The 16,003-nt window shown below is 33.4% G+C and overlaps 1 protein-coding gene across 8 annotated transcripts in view; it reads left to right on the top strand.

The window, feature by feature from the left end:
• Window positions 1-16,003, top strand: part of LOC107995727 (uncharacterized) — a 53,257-nt gene that overhangs the window by 26,193 nt on the left and 11,061 nt on the right. For all 8 annotated transcript variants that reach the window (XR_009831508.1, XR_009831506.1, XM_062080754.1 and 5 more), the window contains 2 exons: window positions 5,378-5,513; window positions 13,788-13,921. Coding sequence is in view for 6 of the 8 variants with exons in the window: in XM_062080754.1 (XP_061936738.1) it covers window positions 5,378-5,513; window positions 13,788-13,921 (270 nt within the window). In the remaining 2 variants the exon portion in view is untranslated. The remainder of the gene's footprint in view (window positions 1-5,377; window positions 5,514-13,787; window positions 13,922-16,003) is intronic.

Here is a 16,003-nt window from a genome sequence, read left to right as displayed (position 1 = left end):
GCGAGTTTCACAAAAAACTCGCAAACGAAAAAATAATACAGGAATAATCCTTTCCTCTAAACTCTAAAAGCAACGAATACTCAAAAATTTGGTATTCCACACTGTGTCATAAACGCAGGATTCATCAGTCCTGATTCTTTTTTCTCGCGGCTTTAAACTATGAAACGTATGACTCTCTAAAAGCAAAAAAAATTTTTATTAAAACTAATCCAATCCATAATTTTATTAGCTCCGAAAGATCAAAGTTTTATTTACGAGCTTCGCGAAAAACGTACGGAAAAAACCAGAGTTAAAAGTAACAAAAAACGAAACATTGCAAATAATTCAAAAAAATCTATTATAGTTATTATCAATATTCGAATTTTCAATATATGCAAAATTGCAAAATTATAATTAATGTACATATTGTGCATATTTTAATTATAAAAATCTGCCAATAATAAAAGATAATAAAAGGATAATCATTCTGTTTAAACTAAATTCCCAAAAAACAAGAAAATGACGTTAAAATTTCCATTAACATTCATCAACATCGCAACGTAACGCAATATAATTAACAATCGCAATTCAAAATTTATCCAATATCAAAGATCGAGAAACGAGAGAATAACAGTGACAAATTAAAACGTACTTAAAACCCGACGAAAATCTCCAAACATTGCCGAAAAAAATAATACGGGGACAATCGCTCTTCCTAAACTCGTTCCCAAAAATGCGACGGACGCGCCGCTGCTGAAATTTCGCATTCCACACCGCCATAAACACACGACGAACCAGCCCCGTTCCTTTTTTTTTTTATCAGACCCACTAAATCCGCCGGAAACCGCGTTCGCCGGTCGCGCCGCCATTTACCCCGACCGAATTCCCGCCGCGCGTTCGGCCTACAAGCTTACGCGCGAATAAATCGCGAGGTGTCGCGAAATTCCGCGTAACTGGCCGACGTACTGCGCCGTTACGAAGCGTAATGTCGCTCGTAAACTGAGCGAAAAGCCAACGTGCGGTTCCGCGGGGGTGTACAAGGGGATGGTTCGAAATCGATATCGCAAGGAGAAGGACTTTCACGTCGATCCATTGGTTGTCTGATCAACTTTTGCATCGCGTAGTTTCTTTTTCTAGTAGACTGAAAAAAAAAGTAGTCGATCTTTTGATTCATGCATGAAATAATATTTGATGTGTCAAAAGTGATCCATCTTGAATGGAGGAATACTTCATCTTTTTTGTAGGTTGATGTAGAGAGCAATTATTGTTGTCGATGGATTCCGCAGCAATTAAGCCGAGTTAAGCCGATGAAAAAGTATCGATTTGATGCAAATATTAAATATTATTCGTGCTGTCAAAAATGATCCATCTTGGATAGGATAAAGCTTGAATATCTCATCTTTTGTACATTGGTGATTACTGTTTCCCCGGTGGGTTCGAAAGTAACGTTGCGACTAATCCTCGAAAATAATTAATCAAAAAGTGAGCGATCCGGATCATTTTCATCGATTGTAGATATTATTCGTCGAAAATAATCCATCTTGAGTGGATGAGGATTAAATATCTCATCTTTTATAAAGTGCATTTTTGCCTCAGAAATAGAATTGGATATACGAAAAGAAAAACGTTTACGTGTATTTATGATTTATTGCATTTTCGAAATGCCCTTTATATCGAACGTTCAAAGGCGAATATTAAGTACGACCGTGGGCGATGCAAGAGCAAAGTGATGAGGAATAGGATGAGCGGAGAGGAAGAGGGATGCCTTGAATGTTGAATATGAAATCCTAGATCTTCTCGTATTTTTCTTTGCTTTTGAAGGCCAGAAATGGAATTGGACGCGCGTACAAAATATCGCATGTACTTGCAATTTGTGATTTGTGACACTAGCGAGATGCGCTTTGTCTCGTGCTTTGCTCCTAGTGTGGCAAAGTGAATGAGCAAGAGTTTTCTTGTTGGCAAAAATCTTGACTATGACTCTCATTCTCTCTTTCTCTCTCTCTCTCTCTCTCTCACACACACACACAGAACATCCTTCGACAAGGATCCTTCTCGCTTGTCCAGGGATGAAACAATGCTACGAGCTGACCGCTAGCCTTTGTCTTCCGGTCGATTGATCGATGCGGTTGGTTCCTCGTTGTTCTCTCTCTCTTTCTCTCCTCCCTTCTTTATTATTCTCTTTTTTTATGTTCGTTTTTTTTTGTACATAACGCAAGTTGTGTATGGACAGGTGAAGTCATAAATCCTCGACTGTCAGAGTCGATTCATAGGCATCGAAGATGCCGGACCGGCCGTGACAAAAGACTAGTCGCAGCGGGGAACATGGTTCTTTTTGTCGCGAATTGTTGGTTGACGAACGAGGTGGTGATATAGTGCGCACGTTTTTGCAACGATGATTAAGCTTGACGTGTTTTGCTTCCTCTTTGGGATTTCTGTTTTGACGGTGACTGGACTACGGATGCTTTTCCAAGCTCGCGCTTTTGTGAATATAAGTAAGGAAATGCTACAGTCACTCAGGTATGTCTTTGTACGTCGCATATAAAAAGGCGACTGTTATTAAAATAAATTATATGCGTAAAAATGATTCGTGTAACTGTTGTCACGATTTTAATGATTTTCTAATAAACTGAGAGGAAAATGTTTTGAATTAAAAAATTAGTTTTTCATCGATTATATGTTGCTATTTCGAAAAAAGAAAAGAAAAGAGAAAAGAATTAAGGTTATATCGGATTTTTTAAAAGATTGTCATTTATTTTTATCTCAAATTCATCAGAAGATTATTTAAAAGACTAAAGATTGATAATTACAAAAGGACACATTTTGAATAAAATTTATTTCTTAATACATAAAGAAATAATAATACAATTCTTATTGTACAATGAAACTTAAGATTTTATTTTAATAAAAGTACTTTTATATATATATAAAATGTACAAAAATTTTCTTACGTAATTTTATACAGATATTTATTTCACTTACTAAATATCGTAATTAGTACGTACTTTTCTTTAAAAGTCGAGTATCTCTTATCCATTCTTCTTTTGCATCTTTAACATTCTTATTAATTTAATTAACAACTCTCTCTCGGTAATGGTGACAACGAGAAGAACAATCCTTCTCGTCGTCTATTAAAAAAGAAAGATTGCACAGTGGCAATAAAACGAAGGGACGATTCTCTCGTTGGTATTAACTGGGGGCATTGGAGTGTGTATAAGGAGAGGAATGGAAGGAAGAAAGACGAGTTGTTCCATAATATTACGGTAAATAGCACTAGTCTGTAGTCTTGATGCGTGACAATGGAGACAAAAGACATTTGTCGTCATTGTTCTTGTCTGTTGCGCACCTGAGCCATCTGACTTGTCCAAACGGACAAGTCCAAATGAATAGAAATCAAACGTTGACAAATTTCTATCCTTCGTGACCGGATATATCACGGTGAAAACTCGCGTATAACGTTACCTCTGCTCGCGATTGGCTAGTCAGGAACAATGTTTAATATCTCTTGCAATATTTAATATCTGTTCGTTTATCTTAGACCTTGCAGTGGTAATGTTCTCGCGGATTAATTATACGCCCATCTCCTTTTGTTCTAAAACTCCTATTGAATTTTATGCTAAGCAGATGGACAAATTACAGTATTGTGCATAAGTCGTGAAGCACTTACGAGTCGGAAATGTTTTGTTTCCGTAAATGAATATACTTAAATATACTTGATATTATTTTAATTCTGTTTTCGTTTTGTCCAAGAAACGATTTAATCCAACGATTATTAATATTTTCCGTGACCTCGTTCCATCCAGAATCGTTATCGAATAATTTTTTAACAAATGTATTCCATATATCGTTTTATATCGTTTTATTGGAACGAATGAATTAAGGATACTCGGTATTATTTTAATTGGATTGTTATTCCTTGAGAGGAATTTAATTCAATTTAATTTTATCGATATTTTTTAATAAATGTATCTTATCCGTGATTTGCCTACTTTATTTATTTCTTTTTTTTCTGAATTTTCTTCAATTCTAACTAAATCTCTGAAATACGTATTTTGTAATGATAAATTTAGATAAGGATTCTATGGCAATATTTCAAAAAGATTTGTAAACCAGGAGAAACCATAAACGAACAACATCATAAAGAGAATATTTAAAGATTCATTTCCATACGAGAGTATGTTGAAACGGTTCCTAAATCTACCTTTAGTTACCATTAGTTACTCAGCAACGTAGATGGTCCGAGACTTTAATGTACGATCATATTCGCACAAGATCATATTCTCGTAGAGTCACTCACAAAAGATCTTGTATGTATCTTGCATAATAGTTATTTTTATTAAAGTAATTCCGTATAATAATATAATTATTTCTTGAACATAATTTTATCATTCTAAGAAATATTATTATTTCATGAAAATATTTGAATAGGACGATGAAATATCTTCTTGATTTTAAAAAATCATTTTTATTTGAAAAAAAAGACCACTTCTTTTACTTCTGAACAATGAGAAAAGTCATTATATAAGAAATATGTTATATAAAATTATAGTAGAATTTCATCCAAACAACAATTAAAGCAAACAATTTATAATTAAAGCTATATAATAAAAGTTCAAATAATAGTTCACGTTCAGATAAATGAATTTAATTGGCAGGATTCATTTAATTGGGTATTAATTAAAATTTTGTGAGAATAATGAAAATTCTACGCACATGGATATATTTATCTGTTTATGAATATGTGTATGTATTTTACATTTTCCTTCTTTTTTTAATAGAAGTCAAAATTGGCTTGGTTAACTAATAATTAGTTTTGGTTAATATTTTATGGAATTTTCACGGATAATAATTAACTTTTATCACTTTGAATTTTTAAAACATATGTTTCATTATTCTCTTCGAGGAATGAATTATTGTAACTTCAAATAAAAGATAGTTTAACATTTAGGAACGAAAATTATTAAACGATCTATTCTACAGATATTAGGAAATAATACGGAATTCTTGTAGATATTTTTAAAAAGTCTAATATATCAAAAAAAATCTTCACAAGCGACCACGTATTTCCATGTAAATAAATAAAATATTTCTTTCAAAATATTGCAAAAAAAAAAAAAAGAAAGGAAAACACAAGAAAAACAAAGCACGTTGCAATACAATTTTCGACCTACCAAATCCTTTATTCTGCAAGGAACAACCCCTTCAAGAATAAACACATCCCCCGAAACTATTTCCTGTGTATCCCTTTCCAAAAGAAACTTCCGTTCCACCAAGTTTTAAAAAAGCAGCCAAGAAAAGAACTCGGTGAAAGGGCGGAGTTGTAACCCTTGCGAAGCCATCAGGAAAGAAACAACCACCGATACACGGCTGACTAAACCGCGGGGTTGGCTCTTTGTTGCAGAAAAGCGAAAGCAACGCGACCCAAGTCGCCCTGACCAACCTGGAGTTGGACGCTGCGGGGGTGTACAGTTGCGAAGTCTCCGCGGATGCTCCTTCCTTCCAGACGGCCTGTGTCCAAGACACCATGAACATCGTAGGTAAGAGGGATGTGTTTATTAGTCCCGAGATGGGGGGATGCTTTATGCGCACCATCTGCGGCGATATTGTACATAGAAACTAAAGTCTTTCCTTGTGTGCACTTGTGTAGCATAAATTTTGTAACTTGACCATCTTAATTACCTTCTACTAATTTGTAACACGTAGGTTTAGGTAGAAGATTATTAAAATGGTGACATTTGATTTCTCCTATTCCTTTTTTAAACAAATGCACATATAGAGGATGGATTATCTAACTTGATCTAACAATTTAATTATCTTCAGTTGCATTATTACAGTGAATTAATGAAAAGAATATTATGTTCAGGATTTTTACTTGATCTTTTTTTAATTCTTTTTTTTTTTTTTTTGAATAAGTTTTCGTAAGATTAACTATTTTATGCATAATCGTATAATTTTGTACGTAGAATAGATTAGCTATGTTTTTGATAGTTTTTATTTCACCTTTTTTGTCTTTTTTTCTTCAAGTTCGAAGAAACAATTTCTTTTTTTTTTTGTGCAGCAATAGATCTCAACAATGCTCAACTTGTGCGTTACATATCTGAATAAATTAAACAATATATGTAATTCTTCAACTTGTGAAAATTTATACTTGAAGAATAACAATTGATAACAAGAGATCATTATACTTCAGATTATACATTGACTTTAAACTTCGATAAAACGCAATAATATTATATCGTCGTAAAATTAAAAATAGGAGAAGAAACGTTTCGTCCAGACGTCTTCAAACGGAATATTTGCACATTTTCGTGGGAGGGTGGCGATATGACCTTATTGATTCAGAATGACCAAACATACCGGCAAAGTTATTCCAGCTTCCACTTTCGAATACCTTCTCTGAAACACTCTGTATACACACGTGCGCGCACACACAAATACACGTTCATATAACAGAGACGTGTTCGTGTTAGCCCGCGAGCGTGCTTTCGAACTGCGAATTAATGCCAGCCACCGGCTCGGTGGACTTAAAGGCTTACGCGAATCGCTGTGGACCGAGCCGAAGATAATACTGCGGGTACACGCGGCGGAATGAACGGGAATTAGGTGTCTTAGGTGCCCTGGGAATGAAGCTACCCCGCGGTTAGGTTTTGCTCATCTCTTTCTTTCTTTCTTTTTTTTTTTTTTTCCCCTCCCCTCTCGAACCCTCGGCTGTGCAATTGGCCGCAGCTGTGAAAATTTATGTCGACGTTTTACCTTCGGTGATTTCCCTTTTCTTTTCTCTTCTCCTCTCTTCTATTATTTTTTACACCCCCTCCCTTCGTTTTATCTCCTCTCGAGGAATTCGCCAAGGGGGATTTTAAAAAGAGGGGGGGAAGGGGTTGGAGGGAACGTTTGTCAACACTTTGCAGCTCGTCGAGCGACAAATTGGAGAGTAACGGGTAACGAAGTTTCGAAAGGGTTGAACACGCTCTCTCTGGGTCGCGCGCGTGTTGCGGAACGGCAAATTTAAGGAACGGTTTCCGTTTGACGATGCATCCTCGCCTCGGATCGAAGGGTAAAGGGAGAGGAGGGGGGGAGAGGGGCGCTGGCGCGATAGCAGTTATCATTTTGCTCTGTGTCCCGCGCGGAAACTTGTTAAATGGTTTAATTGAGAGACTAACAAGACCGTGTCTAATGTTTTCGAAGGAATGTTAAACGACCGAATTGGAGTTTAACCCTTTCGCCGGGGGAATACGGAATACGCGCCTTTATGAAATAGTTGACTCGCGAATATATACGCTCATTGCTGTAAATCGAGCGCAACAATGTGAAAGTAGAAAATAATTGCGAGGAAATAATTCCATTATCCCGAAGTTGAATCTGCACCAATTTTTCTCAACTTTTTCGTCGCGTGACCTGATATTATGTTCAGTGGGAAAGTTTTCGTACGCTGTCCTACCAGGAAATTTATCTAAATCAAGAATCCTGATTTTAATGAAAGTTTTTGTATATAATGGATTGTATATGCTGCAATTTTTTTTATCGACAGGAAATCTCTTTAAGAGTAAGTAGTATCAACTCTCAAATTTTAACATTTTTTTTTTAGTGATAGTATAATAGAAATATCTAATTTTTTATTTAGAAAATATTTTGCACTATTGAAGGAAGATAAAAAGGAAATAATATAATATATATATTAAAAAACGTTAATCTATATTATAAAAATAATTGTTAACGATTATGAAATATTTCAGAGATTAATTTAGCATTGAATAATTAAAAAAAATTTATATAAACATATATTTTATTTAATTATACATACGAGATATAGCAAGTTTTATTATAATTTCGTTTTTAATTATTTGCAAAAGAGATGCTGAAAATGATTACTTTGCGTTTCAATGTTTGCATTTCATTGTTATTGATACAGTTAACTCTTTGATATTTGCGAAAAGCCTTGTTTAATTTTAAGTAGAAATATTTCAATATTTTCAATATACGTATACAATGTGAAGTAATGAAGTTTATTTCAAAAATATTTTCTTAATATTTAACGTTATTAAGAATATTTGATACTATAAATATGAATTATTTTATAAATTTATTATAATATAAAGAAAAGAAATTGTTGAAACACAAATTGTAAGCTGTTACAGTTATATTTCGTGTAGACATTTAGCTTTAGAATATAAAATTGTAATATGTTGAATCAGAATCACTAATTATAATACGAAATTTCAACTGTAATAATCTTTAATTTTAGATTCAAAAGCAAATGGTAGTAATATGGATCATCGTGATTTCAAGATATATACAATAATAATATTCAATGAAAATTCTTGTTGTATTATTTGTTGTAACGTTACAACATTTCACAAGTTACAGTTGTATATTTTCATTAGAATCTCTCTGCGCAATTAATGTTGTTAATGTTGTAACATAAAGTTTGTATGTACTTTTGTTCAACGAAGATTTAGAATAGTTTATTTTGCGATTAAAAAAAACTAAAAAACGTATTAGAATTATAATTTCAGTGATGGAATGTAACAATATGAGCATTTGTGCTCAAACAGTTCTTAAAAAAATTATTGTTAAAGAAAGTTTCAATTAATATTTTAAAAAGGACAAAATGCAAAAATTGTAATTTACAATTTTTTCTACACTTCCAGGATTGAATTAGTATTAGACATATAACGATTTTAATAATTTAGATTTCATATTCTCTCAATTTACAATCAGTTAATTTTAAAATAATAATAGAAATAAAAAAGAAATGAAAATTTGTCTTTTAAGGAAAATAAAAAAATTTCATGTGAAAGTTTTTCTTTTTAAATTATTTTTATATCTTAATTATTCTTAAAACTTCAACTATGTCGTTAAAAAATAGATATCTCATATTACTATTATTTTCTTAAAAACTATGAAATAACTAACTCGCCATATTACAATCCAATTTACAATTTCTTTACTCCCGTACGATCGAGTCAGACAATCGAAATTATCATTTTGATGCATTCATTTATACGTAATTACCGTCTGTTCGAGGAGAATTACAGTTTAACGAGCGTTTTACGACATCGTTAAATCTTCTCGTCCGGCATCAAGTGTAAAATTGCGAGGCCAGGCATTACCGAATTGCAAGGAAAACCCCTGCCAGAGTTGTCCGTATCAGGAAATATGATTAAAACACCGATCGAGGGAAAAGTAAAGCGGAGCAGCTAGTGAGCGTGGTCGAAAAAGGGGGTTGGTTAAAATCGGAATAAGGCTAATGAACTGCAACCTTCCCCGTTTAAGAGAACAAAACGTTTTCGAACTTTACCACGGTGAAGTTTCGTGCGTGCAAATTATTGAATTTTCATAAAGCCAATCTGTGTTTTTGATTCATTAACGATGGTCGATGACGATGGCGGTGTTGGATTGGAAAATTCGCGCGAGCGAAATAACGCAGTGCCATATCTGAATTTCATCCTGTCGCGAATTATCGAATTTCTTTCTTTATAAAAGGTATTTCGCGTTTAAGATGTGTAACTTTGCCAATTATAATTCTAAATGGATCTAAATAAGCAAAATTATAACATGTTTAAATAAACATTTTGCTTGTAGCTTGTTCAATGCTTTAATTAAAACGAAAATATGAAATAAGTTTCCAAGAGAATAATTATTTGCGCGTAGTTTTATATAAATTGTGTTCACTATTCGAAGTTGAATTAATTTTAATACTAAATACGTATATATATATTTTTTATAATATCGCATTAACTACATCTGTTAACAGTCCCTCTAGAATTCCATATTTTTATTTATAACATTTTTATCAAAGCATTTATGAAAATATAATTTATATAACATTTTTGTTTAAACATTTAAATATTAGCAAAGTTTCAAATGTCGTATCGCGCATCCTATTACGATTTATTTTATTGTATCCATCGATTATTTGTATCCAGCTCATTTCAACAAACCGTTTCGAAATCGAATTAGCCGGTGTTTTTCGAGAAACGATACTGTCGTTCGAATTACAAACACGCGAACCGCCGAAATGGTTCAAGAATGACGATTGTTTCGAGTTGCTTCGTGTTTGTATCGTGTGTTTTTTCGAATGTATAGTATATAGTATACGGGAAAATTCTTTGCACTCTTTGAAATTTTACCCGTATTTTTTATTTCCGGCGATTTCGAGGGTGGGATGGAAAAATATGTACGGCCAAATATTAGATTGTACCGTATAAAAGTGCGGTTTCTATGGATTAAAAAAAACACACAGTTGAAAATAATAATTTTTATTCGATTATATATTCATACTTTCAATGACTTTCTTTTTTCTTTTCGAGTTATTATGTAGTTGATATGTATGTATATTTTTTAATAAAAATTAAAGGCTTGTGAAATTAATAGAGGTATTCTTCTGAGAATCGTACAAACGTAAATCAAACTACTGGAGAATAGAAATGTGCATTAGAATTTTATATAACGCGAAAAATCGAAATTATTGTCGAATTTAAAGAAGGAAGGAAATTACAAAACTATTTCATATGTTAAAATTAAGGAAAATTTTGAAACCAGAAGTGAAATTCTTCTTCTAACAAAATAACACGAGAAAATTCTTCCGAAGCTGAAGAAAATTTGACCGACGAAAGAACTGGAGCAGCATGTAAAAAGAATGTTGATAGAGCTTAATTTTAAATGATTCTAACAGTGATTAGATTATAGTTTTATCTGCCTTTCTATTCATTCTATAATGAAAAAATTCTTGCTGTTTTTTTAAAATGAAATGCATATTATTTTCTTCTTATATTATATTATTATTTAAAAAAAAATTTATTTTATTTCAACTTTCTATGTTCCTGGTTTCGTATAACACGAAATCCATATAATACAGAATGTATTTTTTGCGTTATAGAGGATTTTGCTGTAACTATAATTTCACGTTATTTTAACTTACCTAGTAGATACAGTTTGAAGTTGAAAAACATGATACTAAAACTGGAAATATACAAATATATACAAATATGCGAGAGGAATTTTCTTTTTTAAATATTAATTTGTAAATATGAGTTTCCTGAAATATTTCCTATACAACTTACATTATGATTCTCAATTTTCCAATTACAGTTTTTTCGAGTATGAGATGAATTTTATTTTTTTAGCAATAGCTATAGATGAAAGGATGATAATCAATTGAAAAAGGATTCGGTGTAATGATGATTATAATAGAATTTCGTTCAATTAATTTTGTTATCGTCATTTGTATGTAATCATGCATTATAATGCAAATTATAGATTCATATCTATAATTAGTAAGATTTATTTTCCTCAATTTTTGACGTATAACTTGAATTTAATAATAATCGTTATTGATTTTCTTAATAAGAATAACGAGCTTTTCAGAATTTATTCTTATCAGAATCTTTTTTTTTTTTCTTTTTTTGGACACAATGATGGTTTCGATATACGTTCATTATTTTCATTAGCATCCATTGTCTTTTCACGAACAAAAGCGAAATTAATATTTTGGCATGCTTCAGCTGCACTCTAGGGTCTAATTTAAATTCATATAATCACAATATTATTCGTTTGCGAAAAATAATTAAACAATAACAGCTCAATAAATAAAAGAAGCTTAAGAGAAAAATACCAAAAAGATTTAGAATTATTTAGAATTCATCTCATAACATTTTTCCGTCATCCATATAATAAATTCATGAAAAAGAATTTCTCTTACGAAACTCTTATAAAATCGATACTTCATTATCAATAACCTATCGTTAGAGACTATATTAAATGTCTAAGTCTTCAAAAAAATACAAAAGAAGAAACTCGAGCAAACGTAATGCACGAGGAAAAATTCAGATCATTTAGAAGCGACTTAATAATCAGTTTATCGTGAATTCAAAAGTGAAAAATTTAATAAATTCATGAATTCTTACGAAACTCTCCTCGTTTCTATATTCATATTCCGCGTATTTTTATTAGAGACGTATTGAAAATAGTATGGATAGTTCGAGAAACGTCGATAAGATGCGCACATTCTAGGAACAAACGCTCTCGTTTCATTCTATTTTCCCCCGCAAAATCACGCGACGAAATTTTCGCAAGATACCCGTAGGGGAATATGAAATTTCGTTAGAGGTGAGAAAGAAGCTTTGATAGAACAGCTCACGCCCCCCTCGTTCCCATATCCGGCGAAACGTTTAACGAGTGTAACGAGAAACGTTTGCACGTGTGGAGAACGTGGGTTTTGGTATCCTTATGCGGGAGCCAAGGTTTTTTCCCAACTTTTTAATAAGTCCCAAAATTTCGAGAGGAACAGCAATAAAAGGCTCGGTGTACGTGTACAAGGTAAAAGAAAACTTTTTTATCAGCGACGAGTGTTCAACGTAGTCGAGGAAAGTTTCCCGGCGCTCTTCACATGTTTCGTTTCTCGACGAACGCTGGGGCTAGTCACTTGAATTCTTTCTGGCGGAATAACTAGAAAAAAGAGGGGGGAGGGGGGAGGAGGAATAAAAAGGAAGAATACGAAAAAAGACAGGGAAGAAAAGTAAAGACGAAAAATAAAAGGGAGAAAAAGAAATAACGCAACTCGAGAGGCTCTCGCAAATCAGGAAAACGATACGAAACAAAGAAGGGTAGGATAAGAGGGATAAAAAGAAGAGAAACACGCGAACAGGAGATCCCTATGCTTAAACGGTCCCGTTATATTCCGGATGGAAAAACGAAATTCGCGATATTCAAATCTCCTATAATAGTGCAACCGTGTGTACCTGCACGTATGTATATTCTCGTTCGTAAGTACGTGGCCAGTTTAATCGTAACAATTATCTGAAAGAAGTTAGAAAATCATTAGCGAGTTTCGTTTAATTTCATGTATTTACTTTATAATGCGTTGGAGAATATATTTTACCAACAATATATATGATATCTCGTAATGATGAAAAGTAATTAAGGTTTTTTTTTCATTGTTGGTATGTTAATTATATAATTTTAATACTTTTGAATATTTAACTTTTCGTTTCTCGTGCTTTCGAATTCGTTTAAATGGTAAAAAAGATAAAATTAATTTAAAATTATCAGGTACGTAGAATTTAATAATAAACGTTATTTTATAGTTAATAATATATATAATCATGTCATAAATCATACGGAAATTATTTTGATTTTATTCACATTTAGAAATTAATGTTCAAGAAAAGAATAATTTCGTATATTTTTATATTCTCCACTTTAATATCACCCTTAATTTCTAATAAATACATTGAAATATCTTATATACCACGAAATAATATGAAATTATAACATCCACTTTTCTATCGATTGGATTTGCACCATATGATTCTCAACCCCAATTAAAGATAAGCAACATACTTATGTAACCAGAACATACGTATCGCCATATACGTGGGTCTCCGTTATCACACGAAAATTATCAAACGCAGAACACTTCCCCGGGAAATATTTGGCACGCTCTACCCTGAAAATAGGGATCGGGATGACAATACCGTGCATCTCTCTTACGAATGCATTATTCCGATATCGAAACGCGAACGCGAATTGCCAGGCATAAAAGAAGAATTTTTCATCAGCACACGTTGGATCTATCGGCTCGTTCTATGCACACGTGAACACACTGGTTTGGTTGGCGCATCCGGGAATCTTGAAAAGTTCCCTCTACACCTATATCCAATCTCAATATATTATATATGTACGTGTGTATATACATATAATATATATATATAAAATACACATGTAGGAATGGTCGAACGTCAAAGCGGCGTTTCGAACATGCTTTGCATACTTCCGTGCCCCGTGTGTACCTGACGTCTCTTGTTCCGCAGAATTACCCTCTCAAGGGCCGTCGATACTCGGGTTAAGGAGGAAATACCGGATCGGCGATACGCTACGTTTGAACTGCACATCCGGACGGAGTAAACCCGCGGCCAATCTCACCTGGTACATCAACGACCGACAAGTACGGTTTGGTATACGAAATCGTTGAATAGCTAGACTAGAAATTCCTAAACCCCCTACTATCCTGTATGTCTTCCCGCCTTGCCCTCTCGCCGGTATATACCCCGGTTCTCTGGCTCCTGTAAGATGCAACTAGCCCGGTTCGGGAACACGATTTTCAACGGTGAATTGTGGAAGACTGCGTGAACCATTCAGACGCATCGGTGGGAGTTTGGGGAATAGGTGTCTGAGATTTTAGAGATCGAGTTAATTGTTACGGAGATGGGTGGAGGGAATGCCGCAGTTACGGAGTTCGATGGGTTAACACGTTCCTCTAACGAGAACCACGGCCACGGATACTCGAGCTATTATTGATTGCGCTAAATTCGTGGCTCGATTTCCTGGTTTTGTTTCAAGGAGCAGAAAGGGATTCGATTAAGAAAATTGAAATATATTTGTATGGTGCGAGGTGGACGAACGAATTACGATGTTTCGAATGGCGGTCTTGGCGATCTTTGTAACAATATCGCGAGTCTTTGATCTGGAGTTTCTATTTCTGCTCGATTCGATTTGCCTTGATAGGAGGTGAAACTTGGCGAGAGAATCGAATTAATTTCTACCAATTTCTTCTTTCTAACAAACTGGTTAAGCGATCATTAAGGTGATGGACTCGAAGGAAAAGCGATTTTTTAGGCGAAATTTTTAAAATGGAAAGTTCAGAGAAATAGAGAAATTTGTGTGTCTTTCGTATATTCAAAGAGAATTATATTTACGAAGATTTAAAAAATACAAAATAAAAGAATTTTTAGATTTTTATTATTTAGCGAATCAAAAATTATACGTAGTTTATCGTAAAGCAGTGACCTATGGATGGCTGCTCTTATTTTTAATCGATAAAAATTTTCTTATCTTATATACGGCATCACCGTTCAAAAAAAAATTCAAAAATACTGCTGTGAATTATATTAATCTAATTATAAGCTAATATTATAATTGAAATGAAACTTTGACGATATCGACAAAGGCATTAAATATTCATATATTTAGCAGTTCATTCTTCATAATGGATCCAGATGTATCCTCGCTTTCCCATGCCCTATTTCTATTTTTTGTCACCAAGAATTATTCAGCTGATCAAACTCGATAGATAGATTTAAATATCTAATCTCATCCAAACAATCTGTCTATTAATCTAAATATCTCGATCGAGCACATCAAATGTCATCTCTTATATATTATTACGAAACAAATAGAGACATCTATTGATCTAATCATCGAATTAATCCCAGTAATTGATTCATTATATTATAGATAATTTTCACAAATTAATAAAGACAGAAGATAGATTCGAGTTATATTTCCACGAAATACACGATTACTGGAACATTTTTCTCTTCTCCCCCCCCTCTCCCCCTCTTTTTTTATGAAACGCTTCGCAAGATATTTTATTTCGAATAGCTTTGTTCGAGATGAATACACGTGTCCCGATTGGAACGAGGCGCAGAAATTTGATTTCGCAATGAAACGTTACCTAACGAAACCTCATAAACGTGTTTTCCCGCTGTCTATTCCTTTCATGAATGACGTATTATGGAAAAGCAACGTTGCGAGCGTAGCAACGTTATGGAGAGAGAAAATACAAAAAAGGGGAGAAAAGCTGAAAAAGAGAAGAAAACAAAAAAAAAAGAAAACAAAGAGTAATTGAAGTTTCTTGGACGTGTAATGATGGCGTTATCGAAACACAGGGCCCTATTGAATCGGTTGTCTATCAATTCGTTGTTCCATGCGTCCCTATCGATAAAATCTCATTGTTCCTCGAAATACCGATACTTTTGACATGCACGATCCTCTTTATCGGCATTTTGGATCGACAGAAGTTGTTTCGCTTTGTCTTCTGATCTTTCGTAACATCGTGATTGAATTATCCTTCGTAGAAAATATTTACCCTTAAGAATTGAGATATATATATATATAGGTAAGAGGAGGAAAATAGATGTTCTCCTTTTATTGTTTTTCTTCGATAATTGAAAAGGAAAGGGTGTAGGAAGGAAGGAAGGAGTTTATTAATATCTTGGCGATCGAAGTAATACTTGTGCTCACGAAG

Source organism: Apis cerana, linkage group LG10 (assembly GCF_029169275.1).
Source record: "Apis cerana isolate GH-2021 linkage group LG10, AcerK_1.0, whole genome shotgun sequence".
NCBI classification, from domain to species: domain Eukaryota; kingdom Metazoa; phylum Arthropoda; class Insecta; order Hymenoptera; family Apidae; genus Apis; species Apis cerana.
The sequence above is the reverse complement of the archived record's forward strand: the minus strand, read 5'-3'. Positions and strand labels throughout refer to the sequence as shown.